Source organism: Schistocerca serialis, chromosome 1 (genome assembly GCF_023864345.2).
Source record: "Schistocerca serialis cubense isolate TAMUIC-IGC-003099 chromosome 1, iqSchSeri2.2, whole genome shotgun sequence".
NCBI classification, from domain to species: Eukaryota; Metazoa; Arthropoda; class Insecta; order Orthoptera; family Acrididae; genus Schistocerca; species Schistocerca serialis.
The window spans coordinates 785,800,130-785,820,061 of NC_064638.1; the positions used below are offsets into that span (position 1 = coordinate 785,800,130).

At 40.9% G+C, this 19,932-nt stretch overlaps 1 protein-coding gene and 1 long non-coding RNA gene across 4 annotated transcripts in view; one reads left to right on the forward strand and one right to left on the reverse strand.

Moving 5' to 3' along the window:
* LOC126483670 (uncharacterized) overlaps nucleotides 1-11,879 on the forward strand; it is a 73,088-nt gene extending 61,209 nt beyond the window's left edge. For all 3 annotated transcript variants that reach the window (XR_007587757.1, XR_007587756.1, XR_007587755.1), the window contains exon 4: nucleotides 11,695-11,879. This is a non-coding gene — a long non-coding RNA (uncharacterized LOC126483670). The remainder of the gene's footprint in view (nucleotides 1-11,694) is intronic.
* LOC126483662 (probable medium-chain specific acyl-CoA dehydrogenase, mitochondrial) overlaps nucleotides 1-19,932 on the reverse strand; it is a 98,811-nt gene that overhangs the window by 41,689 nt on the left and 37,190 nt on the right. Inside the window, exon 7 of the mRNA XM_050106725.1 lies at nucleotides 10,890-10,998. Coding sequence (XP_049962682.1) covers nucleotides 10,890-10,998 — 109 coding nt within the window. The remainder of the gene's footprint in view (nucleotides 1-10,889; nucleotides 10,999-19,932) is intronic.

The window sequence follows — 19,932 nt, forward strand, 5'->3', positions numbered from 1 at the left end:
ACCAGGTTTTAAATTGTAAGACATTTCCAGGGGCAGATATGGACTCTGACCACAATCTATTGGTTATGAGCTGTAGATTACAACTGAAGAAACTGCAAAAAGGTGGGAATTTAAGGAGATGGGACCTAGATAAACTGACTAAACCAGAGGTTGTACAGAGTTTCAGGGAGAGCATAAGGGAACAATTGACAGGAATGGGGGAAAGAAATACAGTAGAAGAAGAATGGGTAGCTTTGAGAGATGCAATAGTGAAAGCAGTAGAGGATCAAATAGGTAAAAAGACGAGGGCTAGTAGAAACCCTTGGGTAACAGAAGAAATATTGAATTTAATTGATGAAAAGAGAAAATATAAAAATGCAGTAAATGAAGCAGGCAAAAAGGAATACAAACGTCTCAAAAAATGAGATCGACAGGAAGTGCAAAATGGCTAAGCAGGCATGGCTAGAGGACAAATGTAAGGATGTAGAGGCTTATCTCACTAGGGGTAAGATAGATACTGCCTACAGGAAAATTAAAGAGACCTTTGGAGAAAAGAGAACCACTTGCACGAATATCAAGAGCTCAGATGGAAACCCAGTTCTAAGCAAAGAAGGGAAAGCAGAAAGGTGGAAGGAGTATATAGAGTGTCTATACAAGGGTGATGTACTTGAGGACAATATTATGGAAATGAAAGAGGATGTAGATGAAGATGAAATGGGAGATACTATACTGCATGAAGAGTTTGACAAAGCACTGGCAGACCTGAGTCGAAACAAAGCCCTGGGAGTAGACAGCATTCCATTAGAACTACTGACAGCTTTGGGAGAGCCAGTCCTGACAAAACTCTACCATCTGGTGAGCAAGATGTATGAGACAGGCGAAATACCCACAGACTTCAAGAAGAATGTAATAATTCCAATCCAAAAGAAAGCAGGTTTTGACAGATGTGAAAATTACCGAACTATCAGTTTAATAAGTCACAGCTGCAAAATACTAACGCAAATTCTCTACAGACGAATGGAAAAACTGGTAGAAGTGGACCTCGGGGAAGATCAGTTTGGATTCCGTAGAAATGTTGGAACACGTGAGGCAATACTGACCCTACGACTTATCTTAGAAGAAAGATTAAGGAAAGGCAAACCTACATTTCTAGCATTTGTAGACTTAGAGAAAGCTTTTGACAATGTTGATTGGAATACTCTCTTTCAAATTCTGAAGGTGGCAGGGGTGAAATACAGGGAGCAAAATGCTATTTACAATTTGTACAGAAAGCAGATGGCACTCATACGAGTCGAGGGGTATGAAAGGGAAGCAGTGGTTGGGAAGGGAGTGAGACAGGGTTGTAGCCTATCCCCGATGTTATTCAATCTGCATATTGAGCAAGCAGTAAAGGAAACAAAGGGAAAGTTCGGAGTAGGTATTAAAATTCATGGAGAAGAAATAAAAACTTTGAGGTTCGCCGATGACATTGTAATTCTGTCAAGAGACAGCAAAGGACTTGGAAGAGCAGTTGAACGGAATTGACAGTGTCTTGAAAGGAGGGTATAAGATGAACATCAACAAAAGCAAAATGAGGATAATGGAATGTAGTCGAATTAAGTCGGGTGATGCAGAGGGAATTAGATTAGGAAATGAGACACTTAAAGTAGTAAAGGAGTTTTGCTATTTGGGGAGCAAAATAACTGATGATGGTTGAAGTAGAGAGGATATAAAATGTGGACTGGCAATGGCAAGGAAAGCGTTTCTGCAGAAGAGAAATTTGTTAACATCGAGTATTGATTTAAGTGTCAGGAAGTCATTTCTGAAAGTATTTGTATGGAGCGTAGCCATGTATGGAAGTGAAACATGGACGATAAATAGTTTAGACAAGAAGAGAATAGAAGCTTTCGAAATGTGGAGCTACAGAAGAATGCTGGAGATTATATGGGTAGATCACATAACTAATGAGGAGGTATTGAATAGAATTGGGGAGAAGAGCTTGTGGCACAACTTGACTAGAAGGAGGGATCGGTTGGTAGGACATGTTCTGAGACATCGAGGGATCACCAATTTAGTATTGGAGGGGAGCGTGGAGGGTAAAAATCATAGAAGGAGACCAAGAGATGAATACACTAAGCAGATTCATAAGAATGTAGGCTGCAGTAGGTATTGGGAGATGATGAAGCTTGCACAGGATAGAGTAGCATGGAGAGCTGCATCAAATCAGTCTAAGGACTGAAGACCACAACAACAACAACAACAGTGTTAAACTAGTCTGTATTTTGACAAACAATGCCTCACTGTTCCGATCATCTGAATGGAAAACATTTTTAGAAGAAAACTGGGGCAAACAATTTCTAATCTCTGCTTATCATCCTAGCTACAATACAATGAAGTGTACAACAATGAAGTGTACAATCCATGGGCTTCTATGACTGTGTAGGGCATATTGTGGAAAGAAAACCATAAAAATTGGGCTGAAAATTTACCCAACTTGTAAGTCTTAATTAATAAGCAGTGCCATTCTACTACTGGTCTTCTGCCATGAACTGTGTTATTTGGAAGAAAACTAAGCACCATTTTTACACAATGCCAACAGTTTTCACCTGTAATGGAATCCACGTAAGAAGAATTTCAGGAAACTGCGTTGGATACTATGGAGGAGGAAAGCTGCTAAACCAAGCATGACCATGATAAATTATTGTGAGCTATTACATGGGCAATCGGTGATTTGATCCAGGTTAAATTGTGTACCAAGTCTTCAAAGGAATGGGAAGAAATCAAAAAAATCCACGATTATTAAGTTATTCCATTTCGGATTAGACACATGGTACATCTGAATCCTGTGTAGTACTGTATGTTCGAAATGGCAGAGATTAAGAAATGCATCATGTGGGGAACATTAAATCTTATCATGACATGTGAGACAATGAGTAATGAAACTGATGATGTTTTCATACATTCAAGAACTTCCTACATGACTGTAGTGCCTTTTCTGTTTGTTTTCATGTAAACAGACTGGTTCACATGGTGCCAATAAGTCAACTATAGAAAATGTTGTACCATATATACTGTTCTTACCTGTAGAATGCATGCCAAGTGTTACAGCCAATATCTGCAGCATGTGAGTGCTGTGGCCGATATATAGCTAATGTTATCAAAATGTGTTAGTCAGCAAGCTGGCACTCTGAGATTGTTTACTCCTGCACCCCGTTCTTCCATCATCCATGCACATGTGCTGGGACAGCTAAGTCACCTGGTGGATACAGGCCTGCTGCCATGCCCACCACCTTCTCTCTACATGTCTATCCCATGGTATGCCATCCAGACAACATGCCACATCCACCCACCCTGATGGAGACCACACAAACACCACAATAGATCATGCGCTTCATGAAGGATTCCCACACCCCGATGATATCTCTTTGTTACATTGTCATCAAGCTATGAGTATCTTCAGTGGAGTGAGTGTTTAAAAGCAGAGCATAGAGAAATTGTGCATTACACGGTCCATCACGAAAGTACATGAATATAAAAAAAAGAGACTTTACCATTGTTAAAGATATTTATGAAACACATATTATCATTTTTGTAAACTTAATGCTACAAAGTTTAGAGTTCTTTTTTCTGACGAGGTAATTTTACCTCACTGCTTTGCAATGTTTAGTGATCTTATTTGATGTCTCCACTTATTTTGTTGTTCTATAATTGATACATTGCTGCAAGTAGTTTTCTGTGTATTTTGATCTTTTTACTTCATAAAATTAGTATTATGAGGAAAATGTTCTTAGTAAATATTCACAACTCAATTGTTATATCATTACACTGATTCTGACATAACTTTTTATACGTTTCACAAGAGAGACAACCCAAAGGAACTTTGAAAACCTTGGAGGTTAGACATTCCTTTCATGTTAATTAATTACAGAAAAGACTAAGGTGCTTGCATGGAAATAAGAAGTGGTTTTACATGGGAGTAACCTTTGTTTGCTAATTTGTATCCCTAAAAGTGCTTTTCTTCTTTATCATTTGATTGTGGCCACAGCTTCAGAGTTAAATTAGATTCCTCCCTTTTCTTCTAAGCTTGTGTTCCACTGACAAGGTTTATGTACGTATGTATCATTTACTTATATGTTATTTTAGTAATCCTATGTTCTTGCTGCCAGTATATGCCCTTAAATTGGTTAAATTTAAGCACACAATACATATATTACTCATAAGTGTGCCCCCATGTTAACGATTTATCTTTATTGCCATTTATAGTCTTTCTTGGATGACTCTAATGTTTCCGGTTGGGGTTTTGTTTTGGATTTCTTTCTTTGAATTTTTCTTATGATGAGGAATCCAAGGACAAAAATTTAAAGGTGTGAGGTCACTGTTGCTACCTCTTTATCAATGGAAGAATAAATATAAATACTAACAAAGAGATAGAGGGGCTGGCCAGTACTTACCTCAGCTCAGTACAGCCGATAGATACACATAAAACAGAACTGAAAACTTACATTCCTAGCTTTCGGAACTTTGTTCCTTCATCAGGGAGGAGAGAGGGGAAAAAAGGGAAGAAGGGAAAGTGGATTCAGTTACTCACAACCCAGGTTATGAAGCAACAGGGAAAGGTAAACAGGGAGGGTAGCAAGGATGGAGGCATGGTTGTCAGAGAGAAGCCAAAGATATTCTACTGTAAGTACTGTGCCAGCTTCAAACCAAAGAGGATGCATACAGAAGTAAAGAGGTATATAGTATAAAGATAAACACAACTATGTAGGATGAAAAGATGCGTGAATGGCTAAAGAGGAAAGGGAAAGAGGAGAAGACTGAAGAGTGAATGGGAGTGAGGTTGTTTAACGTAGGTTCAGTCCAGGGGGATGGCGGGATGAAAGGATGTGTTGGAGTGCAAGTTCCCATCTCCGCAGTTCAGAGGGACTGGTGTTGGGTGGGAGAAGCCAAATGGCACATACGGTGTAGCAGGTTCCTAGGTCCCTAGAATTATGCTGGAGGGCATGCTCCGCTACTGGGTATTGGGCATCTCCTAGGCGGACAGTTCGTCTGTGTCCGTTCATGCGCTCAGCCAGTTTGGTTGTTGTCATGCCGATGTAAAAGGCTGTGCAGTGCAGGCATGTCAGTTGATAAATGACATGTGTAGTTTCACACGTAGCCCTGCCTTGAATTGTGTATGTTTTACCAGTAGTGGGGCTGGAGTAGGTGGTTGTGGGGGGATGCATGGGGCAGGTTTTGCAGCGGGGTCGGTTACAGGGGTAGGAACCACTGGGTAGAGAAGGTAGTCTGGGAATATTGTAGGGTTTAACAAGGATGTTACGGAGGTTAGGGGGGCGACGAAAGGCAACTCTGGGTGGTGTGGGGAGAATTTTGTCAAGGGATGATCTCATTTCAGGGGTTGACTTGAGAAAGTCATATCCCTGGCGGAGTAATTTGTTGATGTTTTCGAGGCCAGGATAATATTGGGTGACAAGGGGGATGCTTCTGTGTGGTCTGGGGGTAGGAACATTGTTGTTGGACGGGGAGGAATGTATTGCTCGGGAAATCTGTTTGTGGACAAGGTCTGCAGGATAGTTGCGGGAGAGGAAAGCACTGGTCAGGTTATTGGTGTAGTTGTTGAGGGATTCGTTACTGGAGCAGATACGTTTGCCACGAATACCTAGGCTGTAGGGAAGGGAGCGTTTGATGTGGAAAGGATGGCAGCTATCAAAGTGAAGGTACTGTTGTTTGTTTGTGGGTTTGATATGGACAGAGGTGTGGATGTGAGCTTCAACAAGATGAAGGTCAACATCCAGGAAGGTGGCTTGGGTTTTGGAGAAGGACCAGGTGAAATTCAGATTTGAAAAGGAGTTGAGGTTATGGAGGAAATTAAGGAGTGTTTCTTCACCATGAGTCCTAGCCTAGCCACCCTACTCAATCTCCCCATCCCAGCACATACCCCACACAGACCAAATCTCAACTATAACCACAGTCAAATGCCACATCTCACCAGTCCCAATTCAGTCCTAAACCTCTCATCCAGATCCCTCTCTCCTCCAGAGACATCTGTTCTATCAAAAGGCTTAACCTTTAGCCCCACACCTAAATTCAACCACACTGCCCTGGTTAAAGATCTCCTCTCATTCACCCGGAACCTCAACTGGAAATATCACTTCACTACCCAAACACAGCCCCCAAGTACTAGACCCAGTGTTGAACCCTGTCTAGAACAGTTCCGACTGCCTTCTCAAAGGGATCCTCCTCCCCTCCCCCAAAACCATCCCTTGCAGACATTTCAGGAATTCCTCACATCCAGTGTTGCCTCCCAGTCCTTCTTGAAGAACATCCCGACAACCCCCAACATCACCCCAGCTGAATCCCGTGCCATTAAGGAGCTGAAAATAGACTGCTCTATTGTCATCCTCCCGGCGGATAAAGGCTCCACAACTGTGGTACTTGACCGTGTGGAGTATGTGGCAGAAGGACAGCGTCAACTCTCCGACACCTCAACCTACAAAGCTGTTACCCAGGATCCCATTCCCTCCATCCAGACTGAGCTGCAAAAAATCCTAAAAATCCAAGGTCCCTCACAAGGCCTCACATCGGCTTCCATAGACTTGCTCACTCCACCTGAGCCACGTACCCCTACCTTCTACCTATTACCCAAAATCCACAAAGAGAACCATCCTGGCCGTCCCATTGTAGCAGGCTTCAAATCCCCAACCGAACGTATCTCAGCTCTGGTAGATCAGCACCTACAACCTCTACAACCTATCACCCGCAGACTCCCATCCTACATCAAAGACACAAACCACTTCCTAGAACGCCTCAAATCCATTCCCACTCCTCTCCCACCTGAAACCTTTCTTGTCACCATAGATGCTACATCCCTTTACACAAACATCCCACATACCCATGGTCTCTCTGCCCTTGAGCACTACCTCTCCCAACGCCCACCCGAAGATCTTCCAAAAACCTCATTCCTTATCACACTTACCAGCTTCATCCTCCCACATAATTACTTCACTTTTGAAGGCCAGACCTACAAACAAATCAGGGGAACGGCCATGGGAACCAGGATGGCTCCCTCCTATGCCAACCTCTTCATGGGCCGCATGGAGGAGGCTTTCCTGAAGACCCAACAGCTGCTTCCCCTGGCCTGGTATAGGTTTATAGATGACATCTTTGTGTCTGGACTCATGGTGAAGAAACACTCCTTAATTTCCTCCATAACCTCAACTCCTTTTCAAATCTGAATTTCACCTGGTCCTTCTCCAAAACCCAAGCCACCTTCCTGGATGTTGACCTTCATCTTGTTGAAGCTCACATCCACACCTCTGTCCATATCAAACCCACAAACAAACAACAGTACCTTCACTTTGATAGCTGCCATCCTTTCCACATCAAACGCTCCCTTCCCTACAGCCTAGGTATTCGTGGCAAACGTATCTGCTCCAGTAACGAATCCCTCAACAACTACACCAATAACCTGACCAGTGCTTTCCTCTCCCGCAACTATCCTGCAGACCCTGTCCACAAACAGATTTCCCGAGCAATACATTCCTCCCCGTCCAACAACAATGTTCCTACCCCCAGACCACACAGAAGCATCCCCCTTGTCACCCAATATTATCCTGGCCTCGAAAACATCAACAAATTACTCCGCCAGGGATATGACTTTCTCAAGTCAACCCCTGAAATGAGATCATCCCTTGACAAAATTCTCCCCACACCACCCAGAGTTGCCTTTCGTCGCCCCCCTAACCTCCGTAACATCCTTGTTAAACCCTACAATATTCCCAGACTACCTTCTCTACCCAGTGGTTCCTACCCCTGTAACCGACCCCGCTGCAAAACCTGCCCCATGCATCCCCCCACAACCACCTACTCCAGCCCCACTACTGGTAAAACATACACAATTCAAGGCAGGGCTACGTGTGAAACTACACATGTCATTTATCAACTGACATGCCTGCACTGCACAGCCTTTTACATCGGCATGACAACAACCAAACTGGCTGAGCGCATGAACGGACACAGACGAACTGTCCGCCTAGGAGATGCCCAATACCCAGTAGCGGAGCATGCCCTCCAGCATAATTCTAGGGACCTAGGAACCTGCTACACCGTATGTGCCATTTGGCTTCTCCCACCCAACACCAGTCCCTCTGAACTGCGGAGATGGGAACTTGCACTCCAACACATCCTTTCATCCCGCCATCCCCCTGGACTGAACCTACGTTAAACAACCTCACTCCCATTCACTCTTCAGTCTTCTCCTCTTTCCCTTTCCTCTTTAGCCATTCACGCATCTTTTCATCCTACATAGTTGTGTTTATCTTTATACTATATACCTCTTTACTTCTGTATGCATCCTCTTTGGTTTGAAGCTGGCACAGTACTTACAGTAGAATATCTTTGGCTTCTCTCTGACAACCATGCCTCCATCCTTGCTACCCTCCCTGTTTACCTTTCCCTGTTGCTTCATAACCTGGGTTGTGAGTAACTGAATCCACTTTCCCTTCTTCCCTTTTTTCCCCTCTCTCCTCCCTGATGAAGGAACAAAGTTCCGAAAGCTAGGAATGTAAGTTTTCAGTTCTGTTTTATGTGTATCTATCGGCTGTACTGAGCTGAGGTAAGTACTGGCCAGCCCCTCTATCTCTTTGTTAGTATTTGTTTCACATCTTATATGAGATTTTCCATTAATCATTTAGAAGAATAAATATAGCCTCTGCAAGCTGCAGCAATGCACAGTTAAACAATAAGATGTTCGGTTCAACAATGGAAACTTGATGTAGGAATAACAACACTGTAGGAAAACAGACTGCTACTTACCATAAAGGTAACATGGTAAGTTGCACACAGGCACAATTAAAAGACACTTACACATAAGCTTTTGGCCACAGCCTTCATCAGTTAAAGGTGTTGAATGAATGATGTGTGTTTTTCCGATGAAGGGTGTGGCCGAAAGCTTATGTGTAAGTATCTTTTAACTGTGCCTGCCTGCAACTTTGCGTTTTATCTTTACAGTAAGTACCAATCTTTCTTTCCCTACACTGTAGATATTCATTTGCTCATTTTTGGACATGCAGTGCAGTAGTAGTAGTAGTTGCAGAACAGAGTCAGTTGGAGCAGTTTGGCAGAATCATTAGCAGAAAAACATTCAGAGCCATTGTTAAAGTGGTGCCATATTGTGCTCCATAGCACACACAAAGAATATTTAACATAGCTCAAGTGTAGAGAATCATTTATGAATGCACAATATCATTAGAAGCTCCTTGCATGATTTCATTATTCCAATTCCATAACGACCATGAATAAAGAAATCAGATAATCAATAATGTATCCTACTCTTGTTGTATGTATTAAACTTCATCCACTCATCATTAAATGCTATTAAGAAACAATTTTATCACTGACAAGAATAGGTGTAATTCTCAACAAAGTAAGGCTAGAGAAAGAGGGAGGATTTGTTCAAAATCTACCAGTGTTTTCAGTCTTATTTATGTGCCTGCCAGAACACACACAACGATTTGTTTTGGCCTTTTCATCGGCACACCTTCTTGTAACAAGACATAACACCATTCATGTCGAATGTGCTATCTGACAGCATATTAAAATAAACAGGTGTCTCATCAACACTGCCCACCACCATAGGTTGATTATACAATGCCAAACTGCAAATAGTTTTCCATCAAATGCTGTGGGAAGTCACTGAGCTAGAATAGTTCTTCACCATATATAAGCCCGGTCCTCTTGATCACACACCAGGTGGTACTCACTTTGAATTCTGCATCGCCTGCTATTGCACAATTCTCTACTTCTGACACCTTCATTCTGTTAACTTAAAGTAATGAAGAAGCCTTCATTCAATCTCTCCTGCACTTACTGGGTAACATGCTGTGGCAATTCATGAAACCCTCCTTACATCAGTACCATAAAAGCTAGGAATGTAAAATTGGTGTTCTTTAATTTATTCTTCATCCGATGCCACCTATGAAGGTTTTCTGCTGTGAAGCAAAATTTTTTTCCTGTCACATAATTTTTGTGGCCTCTGCTTCATTATTGACCAATAACTTAAAAATTAGTTTCATACTGTCTACATGAACCCTACATGAAAAGCTAATTCTTAAATTCAACTATCCCAGCAAAGTCAAGGCTGTAATTTGCATCCATCATTGTTCAATTTACTGTTTTTAAATCTTTCACCAAGAAAGCAAACTGAATACTACTGTTACTTTTAACATGATAATCATCATAAAATTCAAATGCTAATATAACAGTGTGAAAAATGTAACCATGTTTAAAGCCAAGACAAGAATGTATTGGCCTCTTGTCTCCCTAGAGCTAAACTGGGAGAAATTGCAACATTTTGGGCATGCAATGTGCTTTCTTCATCATTTATTTCCAATATTAAAGGTAAACTGGTTGTGGTGTGGCAGCATCAGCTGTAACACCATTACTGAACTCCATGTTTCTTTTATTGTATCACATATCGAGTGCTCTGCATATTATTCAAGCAGACTGAGCTTTTTGCTGCCCCTTCGCTGTTCAGCTGCTCTTGTTCATCATAGCCCAGTAAAGCTGCTCCCTTTACACCCCTGCTTGCCCCTCTGAAATCATCCAATTAAACCTGCGTGTGATGTCAACTGCCAAACCATCTATGAATACAAGATAACCTTGTATTTGTCCAATGATGAATTTGTGGAAAAATCTTGTCTTATAATCTCATAAATGGGGCAGTTCAGGAACATATCATAGTACAGAAAAAACAACTTGCATTGAAACTTTTAGAGACAGAACACAGATTAATGCGTGCGAACAGTCTTATATAATTTTGTTTCATCTACACTCGATTGATTAGAAACATTATCTGGAAACTACTGACACGTTAACAAGCAGCAAAGTACTTCTTACTAAAGGAAGATTGGTAGCAAATTTGCATACAGTATTACCTTTCTGCCTGGAGTCAAGCCAGGAGTATCCCTCTCCACAATGAATCCAGTGAATGCTTTACCTGCAGATGCCTTAGGATTGGGATCCGTACGAGCCAAAACAAAGTACCTGAACATAAAGATGGACTATGTCATTGCATGTGCACTTTTAAGACATATTGCAGTAAATCAATACAAAATGTATTTTTTGTCATACAAAACATAAATAATTCCAAGATTCAATTACTTTTGACAAGCTACGTCCACTGAACCATATTCAAAAGCGTCATTTCCATTCTCTTACAAGTACAAAGGATTAGCTCATTGTAAGTATTGGTGGTATTTATGTATAAAAATATTAATTTCACCTGATTCTTTATACTGTGTATCCTTGCATAAACAAATCCTTGTGACAGAAATACTTCTATTTGAAAATTTAACTTTAAAGAAAGTTACTGCAATTACATCTTGATCTCCTTTAGGATATCACATTTCTCCCATGGCCACTCCTTTCAGGGCTAAGGAGCTGCCACTCAAAAAATTCATTTTAAGTACAATAAAATCTGCTATTACATTATGAATTAAAATTAATATTTCTCTTTGAATTTCCTATTATTTCCCATTCTCTACACTGTAAAGACAAGTGACACACAGACAGACTCAGGGAGTGTAGTACGCTTTTTGGCAAAACTCAGTTAAATGCAGTAATGTCTAATCAAAGCACACACAGTTTGTGGCCAAAGGATCTAAATGACAGTTTGACATGTACTGAGACTAGTGATGATGAGGTGAGATATGGAAAAAGGACCTTCTGTTTCTTTTTCAGGTTAACACACAATTCTCCGTGTAAAGGCCAAGAAGGATGTCTTGTTTCCTCTTCACTAATCCCTAATCAAACAACTGTGTTGTCTGTGAACTTTGTGATTGTAGCATGTGGAACAGCTCTTTTCAGTTAATTTCAATTATGGAAAGTGTGGTAAGATATAATAATAGGGAAATAATTAAAAAATACTCGAGTTGAAATATATATAAAAATTTGTTAAGGTGAATAAATGTGTTATATTTATATACCTAACCCAAGGAAGACATAATTCTTTGATTACGTTCTTTAGGCAACCTGAATTAATCTGAAGGGTATTTGCACATTAACTAAACATTTGTTATTTTTATATAGTGTGAATGATAAGTATGTACGCATTGACATACTGAATGGATAAGATAGGGGGAAAAGGTTAGTGGTTCATCACAAGCATACTGGATTTTGACTTAACTCCTCTGACTATTTTTTGAAATGTTCTATGCAGAATTCCTGATCTTCTGGGAGCAAGTTAGAAGTTGGCACCATTCTACTATTTATTAAGTTGTGGCTTTATGAGCGTATATCCAAAATGTATATGGCAAGAATTTGATTTGACTAAGAAAACTGTGGTTGACTGGAGACAGTTTTGTGGAAAAGTTTGTATTGAAGAGCACACGAGAAACTTGGTGTTGAAGGAAAAGTTGTCAAGACTGACGAGTCTCAATTCAGCATAAAGGAGTTTGGGAGAGGGGCAAGAGGAAAGGGAGACAGGTGTTTGGGGGTTTCCCAAGAGGAATGCACAAATGTGGTTTTTTTTTTTTCTTTTCTTTTTTTTCCATGTTGTGCTTCACCATTCAAAAGCTGTTCTCTTGGAAAATATTTAAGGTCAATATTTTGCCAGGCACAACAATAATTTCAGATTGTTTGTGACTCAGAGACAAAGATTTTAACCAAATTACCATCAATCACAAATAGGTTTTTAAGGATGCGAAAACAGGTGCCCATACAATCACCACTGAGGAGACATGGGCTGCTGTTAAACAGTACCTGCAAGTCACAAGCAAGTGCAAGACTTTTTTTGAGGTACTTGTTCAAATGTGTGTGGACAAAATGGAACAAGAATGCATCTGATTTATTTTCATGTTTTTTTCTTTTTTTCCAGGCTGCTGCTTTAGTTTACAATCCAAATGAATATATTTTTTTTTTTCATTCAGAATATTGTTATTCCTACCACAAGCAGCAATTCTATTAATATTATTGGATGTCACAAATATTTTACTGTTTGTCTCAATTATGTCACTACTTATGGGGTTGCGCTTAGTTTTAGATCTCAAAGTTTGCTTTTCAGTTGGCGAAGCCAACAAACCTGAAAGCTAAAACCTTCTTGTGCAACTGACTTACTATTAGCTTAGTCCGAGGTCTAGGTTAGGTGGTGATGTGTCAAGCTGGTTGTGAGTTGGCAAACACAAGAATCTGAAAGCTAAAACACCTGTCAGTGCTAACAGTCTGATCTACAGCTTACACTGAGGTCTAGATTACGTTGCTCATGTAAATTAGTTGTTACTATTACCTGTCAGAAATGTTTTTTTTCCAAACTTGTCATGAATTTTGAGGTTGTTGTAATATTGGGACCTATTAATACAGCTTTCATTGTTGCAAGTAAATGAGCAGCAATTACATTCATAATGTTCATTGTCATAAATATTTCATTAGTTTTTCTGAGCAGATTACGAATCAGAAGATTGTGATTAGGTTGGGATCTTGTAGCACAGCATAAATTAGTGCCATTAAAAGCAGGAGCAATTACCTTAAAAACCTTCTTTGTCACAAACATTTCATTGCCTTTTTCGAAAGATGTTACCAATTATGATGATGATGTGGTTAGGTTTGGACCTAAACACAATACTTAAAACTGCTGCAAGTCAAATGAGCAGGAGCTAAGTTTAGAATCTTCATTGACACAAATATTTCACTCTCCCTTCCGACTGTATTGTGATTTCAGATGTTGTGGTACATTCATGTATAACTGTCTCTTGCTTGCAGTCATACCGTGTCTCCTGCTCTCTTACTGGCTGTGTAGAGTGAGACACTGACACACACTTTTGTTCCTGTGATATCACATTGAGTGCTGACAACACTGCTGCATGAAACTCTCGAGTACACCACTGGCCCTGTTCTAGACCTACCTGGTAGTCATCACCAGATCAAAATGATTTAGACAAATATCTGTATGTTACGAAAAGTGACATTTTACCCTAAACAATAGTAACAGTGATGTCCTCAGTAAGAGAAATGAAAATAAATATTTACATGTCCCATACACAATAAATCATCCAAATTTAAGTTGCTGATTCAGCTAAATCACACACAGACTGGAACCATCACACAGAAAATTTTGTGGCAGAGATGAATAAAAGACTTTTTGCTGACATAATAAAATCTAATACAGAGGCTGCCTACATTACACTTGTCCATCATCTTCTGGAGTAATGCTGCAGGGTATGAAATCCTTAACAGATAGGACTGACAGGAGACATGGAAAAAGTTCAATGGAGGACAGCTCATTTTGTATTATTGTGAAAAAGGGGGAGAGCAACAGATATATGAGAAGTGAGTTGGAATATAAATCATTAAAACAAAGGCAATCTTTCCTGCAGCAAGATATTTTCACTACATTACAATCTCCAACTTTCTATTCCAAATATTTTGTTGACTCCCACTACATCATAATACAAGACAAATGAGAATGCTCTGGAAGTGGTTCTATAAGCTCTACCTGAAGCACTTCGGTGAGAATTGTAGAGTAGTCATGTAGATTTGGATGAAAGATGTACCCCAGCTTCCTTTGCTTTTCTGTTTTGGTATTCTGAATATGTTTTTCAAGTTCGCATCACATCAAAAATTGATCTGTTTCATTAAGAAAATGTGTAGCTTATCAACTAACTCATCTTTGTTTCCTAAGCATGTGTCTGTCTGGTCTAGTAAATAAAGTGTTGGCAACTGCTCACCTATAACTGACTAATGTGTGGCACGTAGAAACACAGAACAGAAAACAGTTTTCTGTTGTGTGTTTCTGTGTGTCACATGTTAGTCAACTCTAGGTGAATGGTTGTCTTTCCTTTATTTTATGTATCATTCCATCCAAAAATTTCAATTCTTGTTATAACATGTATAACACACTTTTACAAATATTCAATTTACTGAAATTCACGTGTGTGGAACTATGCATAAACTATGTGTAAACATTCCCTTTGATTCCTGAAAGCTGCTTTAGCTTAAAGTAGTGTGTCTGTATCTTCTCATTTACAGTGGTTGCGGTAGATGAAAGTAACAAAACATGGTGATTAGCCTCATTTGTCCTGTTTTCTCATTTATCCATGTTTGACTGTATTTCACACCAGATCTCCAGTTGCTTTCTAGTTCATCTTTATCTCTCCCCATATATTTTTATTTTCATTTCAGCCTCATGTTACACTTTCCATCTTCTAATACCATGTCACCCTCACAACATCCCCACAACGACCCCATTAATTTCTATTTACATTCCCTCCGCAAACATTCCTTCGCCCTAGCCAGATTAGGCTCCTATATTTTATTTACTCAGGCTTGTCTGAAACTTGGCATTACCCCCAAAGTCCTCACACTTAAAGTTCCCATCTCTGGCTGTAACCCTTCTTTCCATCAGTCCCTATACCAGTTCCAAACTGAACAATCCATAGCTCTCACCCACCTAATCCTTCACCTACACATCAACTCAGCCAATGAACACACCCGTCAACTCCTATCCTTAATAAAAGTCCTCAATCTCTCCTCTCCCACATCCACACCGGCTGTTCAGAGCATCCTCCTACAGGCCAACCGCAAATTAGAACAGCATGCCACCCTCCACCTCAAAAAACTATCCAATCTCCTGGTTTCCCACCTCCGGAAAGGCAACTCACTCACCCTCCACAACCTTTCCAGCAAACCTCAACCTCCTCTCATTGCACACAGACCCAGTATCTCCCATCTACTCAATCTCCCATTTCCAGCTCCACTCTCTCCAAAACCTCAAAATTCTAATCAACACAATCAGGAACCACAACACCCTAATTCAGTAGTTAACCTTTCCTCCAAACCTCTCTCCCAATCCGAAACCTCTGTCCTATCCAAAGGCCTCACCTTCAGCCCTACTCCCAGATTCAACCAAACAGCCCTCGTCAAAGATTTACTGTCTCTGCTGGAAATATGCCACGAAGAAAAATAATCCTAATCCTACTCCTAATGATCCAACTCCCCAAGACACTATCCAAATTGAACCCTGCCTGGAACAGTTCCGTCCTCCGTCACAGCGGGACCCACCTCCTCTTCCTCAAAATCACCCTCTCCAAACCTTCCAGGAATTTCTCACTTCCAGCCTTGCCTCTCAATCCTTCTTAAAAAACCTTAATCCTACTCCCAACATCACCACTGCTGAAGCCCAGGCTATCCGTGATCTGAAGGCTAACCGATCCATCGTCATTCTTCAGGCGGACAAGGGTTCCACGACCGTGGTACTTGATCGTCGGGAGTATGTGGCCGAGGGACTGCGTCAGCTTTCATACAACACTACATACAAAGTTTGCCAAGGTAATCCCATTCCTGATGTCCAGGTGGAGCTTCAAGGAATCCTCAGAACCTTAGGCCCCTTACAAAACCTTTCACCTGACTCCATCATCAGCCTCCTGATCCCACCGACACCCTGCACCCCTACCTTCTACCTACTTCCTAAAATTCACAAACCCCATCATCCCGGCTGCTCCATTGTAGCTGGTTACCAAGCCCCCACAGAACGTATCTCTGCCTACGTAGATCAACACCTTCAACCCATGCAGTCTCCCATCCTTCATCAAAGACACCAACCACTTTCTCGAATGCCTGGAATCCTTACCCAATATGTTACCCCCAGAAACCATCCTTGTAACCATTGATGCCACACACAAATATTCCGCACGTCCAGGGCCTCGCTGCGATTGAGCACTTCCTTTCACGCCTATCACCTGCCGCCCTACCTAAAACCTCTTTCCTCATTACCTTCACTTCACTTTCGAAGGCCAGAAATGCCAACAATTAAAGGGAACAGCCATGGGTACCAGGATGGCCCCCTCGTACGCCAACCTATTTATGGGTCGCTTAGAGGAAGCTTTCTTGGTTACCCAGGCCTGCCAACCCAAAGTTTGGTACATATTTATTGATGAGATCTTCATGATCTGGACTCACAGTGAAGAAGAACTCTAGAATTTCCTCTCCAACCTCAACTCCTTTGCTTCCATCAGATTCACCTGGTCCTACTCCAAATCCTATGCCACTTTCCTTGACGTTGACCTCCATCTGTCCAATGGCTAGCTTCACACATCTGTCCACATCAAACCCACCAACAAGCAACAGTACCTCCATTATGACAGCTGCCACCCATTCCATATCAAACGGTCCCTTCCCTACAGCCTAGGTCTTTGTGGCAAACGAATCTGCTCCAGTCCTGAATCCCTGAACATCAACAACCTGAAAACAGCTTTCGCATTCCAAAACTACCCTCCCGACCTGGTACAGAAGCAAATAACCAGAGCCACTTCCTCATCCCCTCAAACCCAGAAACCCCCCCCCCCCCCCCCCCCCCACAGAAGAACGCCAAAAGCGCCCCACTTGTGATAGAATACTTTCCGGGACTGGGTCAGACTCTGAATGTGGCTCTCCAGCAGGGATACGACTTCCTCAAATGCTGCCCTGAAATGAGATCCATCCTTCATGAAATCCTCCCCACTCCACCAAGAGTGTCTTTCCGCCGTCCACCTAACCTTCGTAACCTCTTGGTTCATCCCTATGAGATCCCGAAAACACCTTCCCTACTCTCTGGCTCCTACCCTTGTAACTGCCCCCGGTGTAAAACCTGTCCCATGCACCCTCCCACCACCACCACCACCACCACCACCTACTCCAGTCCTGTAACCCGGAAGGTGTACATGATCAAAGGCAGAGCCACGTGTGAAAGCACCCACGTGATTTACCAACTGACCTGCCTCCACTGTGAAGCTTTCTATGTGGAAATGACCAGCAACAAACTGTCCATTCGCATGAATGGACACAGGCAGACAGTGTTTGTTGGAAATGACGATCACCCTGTGGCTAAACATGCCTTGGTGCACGGCCAGCACATCTTGGCACAGTGTTACACCGTCCGGGTTATCTGGATACTTCCCACTAATACCAACCTATCAGAACTCCGGAGATGGGAACTTGCCCTTCAATATATCCTCTCTTCCCGTTACCCACCACGCCTCAACCTCCGCTAATTTCAAGTTGCCGCCGCTCATACCTCACCGGTCATTCAACAACATCTTTGTCTCTGTACTTCCGCCTCGACTGACATCTCTGCCCAAACTCTTTGCCTTTATATATGTCTGCTTGTGTCTGTATATGTGCGGATGGGTGTGTGTGTCTGTGTGTGTGTGTGTGTGTGTGTGTGTGTGTGTGTGTGTGTGTGTGTGTGTCTATCAACATACCAACGCTTTTGTTTTGGTAAGTTACATCATCATTGTTTTTAGATATAAGTTATGTAGTGACTGTAACAAATTTAATTTTCAAGCATGATGAATGGTTCATCAGTGAGGTTTTCATAATTATATAAAATTGGGACACCGTAATTTTTAAATGTGCTTTTTCAGGCAAACTGAACAAAAAAAGTATAAAAGTAAAACAGATAACTAAGTGCAGAGTATAATCTATTTGGAGGGAATGCACCAATGGTTCCAGGCCATAGAACACGACCAGTTACTACTCAGCTACACCTTCCTACACAGTGATTGACTAAATAAACAATAACATCCACCTGAAATCCTACTTCTTCTACTACTTTTTATTTAGGGGCAATAAATGGCAAAACCCAGAATCAATACGTCAAATGGTATATGGTAGGTATTTCTCTTTGAGGGCAACAGCATGGTGGAAATTTGGGTGTGGATTGTGTTGGGTATGAGAAAAAAATTAATACAGTTCTTGAAGGTACCTCAAATCACAGACTTGTTTCAGTAATAAACAAATGGTATTCTATGGAAATCATTCTATTATATTCACTAATGCGTTCATACTCTGATAAAGATGTGGGGAACCACTATGAAAAGTAACTAAAGAACAGTTCTGTGTGGGAAATTTCAATGAGTATGGATCGAAGTGTGTGCTCAAATCTTTTTTTCTGTAAAACGTGTGATCATAACAAATGCACAGTACGATGGAAAACATGACATGCTGTCAGATTGATAAGAAGTGCACAAAAAAAAACCGAATTGTACAAACCTATTTTCATTAGCAATGTAATTTTCAGAAATAAATTTGACTCACAAAATGTAGGTGTCAAAACATGTCTGGTAAATAAAGAAGAAATATATTGTGTTTTGCATCAGACAGGGTTTAAAAAAACCCTAAAATTCAGATATGATGCCAACAACGAAAAATTCAGTACATTAATACAGTTTGCTGAGAACAATATGTTTGATCTTGATGCATCTAGAATCTGGTAAGGAACAAATGAAAACAAAGCTGGATGAAAGCAGTCTCACCGGAATGGATGTCATAAATATAGATTTTGAGAATTTATGTAAGAATAAGGAGGTACACCAGGTTACATTAAACAATAATCTCAGTATCATAGAAAACAAAGATCATACAGATGCTGATGAAGGGACAGAAATATTTAAGAAAAAAACTCATGTAAAGAGAAAAAGATATTGTTCTAGAAAGAATGCAAAAGAAAATGAAATATAAAAATGGGACAAGACAGCTATTATCAAAAAGACTGGAGTTTTAAGCAAATGCTCGCAGTATGAAAATGACTGATACATTTATCGCACAAAGCTGTTTAGAAATGTCTTCAAGCAGATGTGAATAGATACAATGAAAAATCTTGTAAAATTAGCAAGTGAATACAATAGGGGTATGGAGGAAGCTAAATACAACTTTATGTTGGGTAGACAACTGATGAAGTGGGATATCTACCACTTAATCAAGATGGAAGGTGACACAGTAACTAACAACACAGAGGAAATTGCACAAGCACTCAAAGATTTCTTTGAAAGTTTATATATTTCAAGAGATGAACCAGAAACAAATCCTGGGAGTAATGCTGATGAGATATATAAAGCCATTCAGGATGTGAACAAAGAAAATATAGTTTGGGTGATTATTTTTCAACGTGAGTAACTGAAGCTGGTGGAAAACTTCAAAAATTATTTAGAGGATGTCTGCTAAAGAAAA